Source organism: Nicrophorus vespilloides, unplaced genomic scaffold (assembly GCF_001412225.1).
Source record: "Nicrophorus vespilloides isolate i.1.1-1 unplaced genomic scaffold, Nicve_v1.0, whole genome shotgun sequence".
Taxonomy (NCBI): Eukaryota; Metazoa; Arthropoda; class Insecta; order Coleoptera; family Silphidae; genus Nicrophorus; species Nicrophorus vespilloides.
This window is the reverse complement of record NW_017099792.1, coordinates 1-5,173: the sequence shown is the minus strand read 5'-3', so window position 1 is coordinate 5,173 and position 5,173 is coordinate 1. Positions and strand designations below refer to the sequence as shown.

General features: G+C 31.2%; 3 protein-coding genes across 3 annotated transcripts; 1 reads left to right on the top strand and 2 right to left on the bottom strand.

Moving 5' to 3' along the window:
* Positions 1-515: 515 nt before the first annotated feature.
* On the bottom strand, positions 516-1,335 carry LOC108565630. Its single transcript, XM_017925187.1, has 2 exons — positions 1,324-1,335; positions 516-1,268 (listed from the first exon to the last, which is right to left on the bottom strand). The coding sequence occupies exons 1-2, from the start codon at positions 1,333-1,335 to the stop codon at positions 516-518; spliced, it is 765 nt and encodes a 254-aa protein (XP_017780676.1).
* A 616-nt stretch (positions 1,336-1,951) lies between these two features.
* Positions 1,952-2,682, top strand: LOC108565629 (cuticle protein 5-like). Its single transcript, XM_017925185.1, has 2 exons — positions 1,952-2,023; positions 2,083-2,682. Exons 1-2 carry the CDS (start codon positions 1,952-1,954, stop codon positions 2,680-2,682), a joined length of 672 nt encoding a protein of 223 aa, XP_017780674.1.
* A 953-nt stretch (positions 2,683-3,635) lies between these two features.
* LOC108565628 (cuticle protein 2-like) lies at positions 3,636-4,150 on the bottom strand. Its single transcript, XM_017925184.1, has 2 exons — positions 4,139-4,150; positions 3,636-4,082 (listed from the first exon to the last, which is right to left on the bottom strand). The coding sequence occupies exons 1-2, from the start codon at positions 4,148-4,150 to the stop codon at positions 3,636-3,638; spliced, it is 459 nt and encodes a 152-aa protein (XP_017780673.1).
* Positions 4,151-5,173: the final 1,023 nt, after the last annotated feature.

Sequence of the window (5,173 nt, the reverse complement as noted above, 5' to 3'; positions counted from 1 at the left end):
AGATTTATATCAATTTATTTATTGATATAAATCTCTTTCGGCCCTATTTCTACCCCTTTCGGGTTTAACATCTACCACAGATTTTTGTTGGTTTTTGGGAATCGAACCAACGACCTTTCGTATCTGATTTTCGTGATACATATTTCTTTATATATTTGTTAATTTAAATTACAGTACAATTGTTAAGTAAGTGTATTTTTAATAATTAACACTAACAAAAAAAAACTATTGATACTATTATAATTTGAAACAAAATGTAAAATTAATGAATGAAATATTGAAAATTTGGGATAGAAATTGAAGTATTCTATGAAATGCAATAGCCAAACGTTTTTGTAAACCGATATTCATGGAATTTAATGGAAATTCGAGGTGTAAATAAATGAACTATTGGAGTTGATTTTATGAAATGCGTTTAATTGGTGTAGAAATGTGATCCGGCTATCGAGTTGAAAACAACTGGAAACTCCGGATAGTGACAGTCTATGGTGATTTTCTAAAATGAAGAAACAACATTAATAGTGATGGTAATGCGATTTGGCTGAAGCGTGGGCTTGGAGATGAGCAGCTCTGGCGTGTTGGACTTCGATGGTATCAACTGGTACTCCTTTCACGATCAATGGTACATGTTGTTGGTAAGCGTAACCATTATTATTGTATTCACTCTGGATGGAATTGGTGGAGTAATCAAGAGATTTTGCAGCAAAGTGAGCGGCCAAATGGGCAGCTCTGACGTGTTGAACTTCAATGGTATCAACTGGTACTCCTTTCACGATCATTGGCACGTGTTGCTCATAACCATAAGAAGAACCGTAGTTGGAAGTGGATGGGCTTTGGTAGTTCTTGTAACTTTGAGAGGCGTGAGCGGCCAAATGGGCAGCTCTTGCTTGTTGTACTTCAGTGGTATCAACTGGTACTCCTTTCACGATCATTGGTACGTGTTGTTCATAACTATAAGAAGAACCGTATCCTTGATTATTGTACGCAGCTTGCTCATGGACAATCTTGGTGGAATATCCGTAAGTTTGAGCTGCTGGAGCAGAATTGTAACTCTCGTAAGATGAGCTTGGTTCTTCGTAATAGTAATCGTGTCCACTTTGAGCCTCAGCCTCAGCTTTGTGCAAGAAATGGGCAGCTCTTGCGTGTTGCACCTCAGCAGTATCAATCGGTACTCCACCCTTACCAATCACAGCAAGATGTTGAAGTCCATAATACTTTGGAGTAGAATAACCAGAAGAGGCAACAGCCAAAGCGCAAGCAAATACAATCTAAAATAAAACATTTTTTATAATTAAACTTTAATTAATTGATGGTAAAACTTACGAAGAATTTCATGGTTTTTAATTTAGTGATTCAACCTCCTACGAAAGGACTGTTGTTAGACTGTGCTTCCAATTACGAATTCTGCCCATTTTATACCTGGTGCACCTGGTTCCTGTCCGTTGAACACGACCAACACCAAAATTGCTTTTTGTTAATGAGGTAAACGCAATTAATTATACGATTAATAAGAAAATTTTGCAAATAAATGTAATTATTGTGTGCAAAATCTGATTAAAATTAGTTTAAGAACGACTTTGAATGCAATAGTTAGGAGAAATCAATACAGTTTTGAAATTATTAATAATAGACTTTTCTTTAGCTCAAATTAGATTTGATTATAAATATGATACATTAATAAAAATAGAGACTTTCTTAACTTTTCGTTACGATTAAAAGTTACCATCATTTTTTCCAGAAAATTTTGTAAACTAATTATTATCTATTTATCCTAATTAGAAACTTGAAATTATTCTTTATTTAGAAACGTTTTTTTTTTAAATTGTAATTAACTATTTTCCAAATAAATTACTTAAGTTTGTGAAGAATCCGTGAAATGTATGCTTTTTGAATTTCACGGATTAGTTGATGAATAATTTGGGTGGATTGGAGTATAAAAGGCTAGATTTTGATGGTTTCGAGCACAGTCAACAAACAGTCCTGTTCCAAGGAGGTTTCCACTGCTTTAACCATGAAATTCTTCGTAAGTTTTACCATTTATTGATTATTAATTACTAAACTGATTTCTCTTGATTACTTTAGGTTGTATTCGCTTGCGCTTTGGCAGTTGCTTCTTCTGGTTATTCTACTCCAAAGTATTATGGACCTCAACATCTCGCTGTGATTGGTAAGGGTGGAGTGCCAATTGATACTGCTGAGGTGCAACACGCTAGGGCTGCTCATTTCTTGCACAAAGCTGAGGCTCAAAGTGGACATGATTACTATTACGAAGAACCAAGCTCATATTACGAGAGTTACAATTCTGCTCCAGCAGCTCAAACTTATGGATATTCCACCAAGATTGTCCACGACCAAGCTGCTTACAATAATCAAGAATACGGTTCTTCTTATGGTTATGACCAACACGTACCATTGATCGTGAAAGGAGTACCAGTTGATACCATTGAAGTTCAACAAGCAAGAGCTGCCCATTTGGCCGCTCACGCCGCTCAAAGTTACAAGAACTACCAAAGCCCATCCACTTCCAACTACGGTTCTTCTTATGGTTATGAGCAACACGTACCATTGATCGTTAAGGGAGTACCAGTTGATACCATTGAAGTTCAACACGCCAGAGCTGCCCATTTGGCTGCCCACGCTGCTGCTTCCACCAAAGCCTACGACCACTACCATCACTATTAAATTACCATCGAAGAATTTCACTAGAAGGCTGTCACAATCCGGAGTTTCAATTGTTTATTACCATAGCAATTTGATAGCTGGATTATATCTCATGTTTCACTCTACTTTAAAGCATCAATAAAAAACATACAAAAAAATACAAATTAATTTATTATTTCCTTTAAACTACAACAAAAAACATTGATATTAATGAAAAATTCTTCAATTTAAATGCAAATAATTACCTGATAGTTCAATTTAATTATTTTGTTTAATAACAAAAACGGAATTATTAAAGTTTTTATTATTAAAAAAATATTTGTATTATAATATTTTTTTTCAATAATTAATTTTAAACTATAAAAATTATATTTATTTTTCGATCAAAAACTTCTCATTCATTTATTGTTTTATAATAATTGTTTTGTTTTTTACATATTTGATAGCAAATCAATGAAAATATGAATAAAGTATAAATTTAGTTAATTTAATGAAATTGAATTTTTTCTTCTTATAATTAATTAGTAAACTAAATTATGAAAAGTGTAAGGTAATTTATTGAATTTATGTATGAATACATACAGATTTATCATTGTTTCACAGCAATTTTGTACATAAAAAATGAAATTTTCTAATTCAATTTCTTTAAATTATTTTATCAAAATATTGAAAATGTCGAAAATTAAATTAATTTATTAATGTAATTTTGAAGAAAAAAGGTAATAATCTTCTTAGCATAAGAATTTTAAAGATTATGCAAAGTCAAAATTAGTTTGTAGCAGTAATAAATTTTGTTAAAAATTGGGGAATTTTCTGTTTTGAAAAATTAAACTATTTCATGAATTTTTTTTGTATATATATTTTTTTATTGATGCTAATTTAAAAAGTATGATGAGAAGTTATCCAGCTATCAAAATACACATTTTGAAACTCTGGATTTGTGACAGTCTTAAAGAGAAGTTCTTTGGATCAAGTTAATAGTGATGGTAGTGGTCATAAGCTTTGGCAGAAGCAGCAGCGTGGGCGGCCAAATGGGCAGCTCTGGCGTGTTGAACTTCAATGGTATCAACTGGTACTCCTTTCACGATCAAAGGTACGTGTTGTTCATAACCATAAGAAGAACCGTATCCTCCGTGGTTGTAAACAGCTGGAGCGTGAAGGGTATGGGTGGAATATCCATAAGTTTCAGCAGCTGGAGCGTAACTCTTGTAAGATGAGCTTGGATCTTCGTAATAGTAATCGTGTCCACTTTGAGCTTCAGCCTCAGCTTTGTGCAAGAAATGAGCAGCTCTGGCGTGTTGCACTTCAGCAGTATCAATTGGTACTCCACCCTTACCAATCACAGCAAGATGTTGAGGTCCATGGTAAATGGGAGTAGAATATCCAGCTGAGGCAACAGCCAAAGCGCAAGCAAAAACAACCTAAAATAAACCAATTAGTAAAAAGAAAACCTAATCAAATTGATGATAAAACTTACAAAGAATTTCATGTTTAAATTGAGTTGAAAACCTCCTCGGAACAGGACTGTTTGTCGACTGTGCTCGAAACCATCAAATTGTAGCCTTTTATACTTTTAACCACGAAATAAATGTTACGCACACTTAACACACATATTCACATTCTTATGCAAGTTCACTTTACTTTTTTTTACTTGTTCTTTCTTTATTTCAATTTACGTTTTTTTTTCCTCTTTTGCATCAAACATGCAAAATGCTAATTGACAAATATTTATGATTGTGTCTATGGTTCCTTCATGCTCAATGATCGCAGAAACTATTAAGTGTTACTTGCGTAACGCGTACAATTTATTACTGTTTTATTGAAATTTGATATACATTTTCCTACAGCACAATTTTCGTTACGTTTTGTAAATGTGTTTATTTTCTAAGTAATTTTCATTCGGTTTAACAAGAGAAAGGTTTAAATTTGAAAATGTATTTCTTTATTTCAAGTATGTTAACATTCTTAATCTGTAATTATAAAATAAACATTTAAATTGGTATTTAATTATATATTTTGATAAATTTAATTTAAGTGAATCATTGTAAATTATACATAAAATTTCATTTTTTATGTACAAAATTGATATGAAGCAATGATAAATCTGTATGTATTCATACATAAATTCAATAAATTACCTTACACTTTTCATAATTTAGTTTACTAATTAATTATAAGAAGAAAAAAATGCAATTTCATTAAATTAACTAAATTTGTACTTTCTTCATATTTTCATGGATTTGCTATCAAATATGTAAAAATAAAAACAATTATTATCATTTAACATTTAAATTTAAGTGAATCATTGTAATTTATATATTAAATTTTCTTTCATTCAAATTAACACATTTCATTAACAAATTATACTTAAAATTTGTAGAAAGTGAAGAACAAATTAACAATTAATTAATATTAATAAATTAATGTAGATTGAAACAATTTAATTTTATATAAAGCAATGATTTTTGTGTTTTTTTTATTATAATTGCTTAAGTAATTATTCCAATAAATA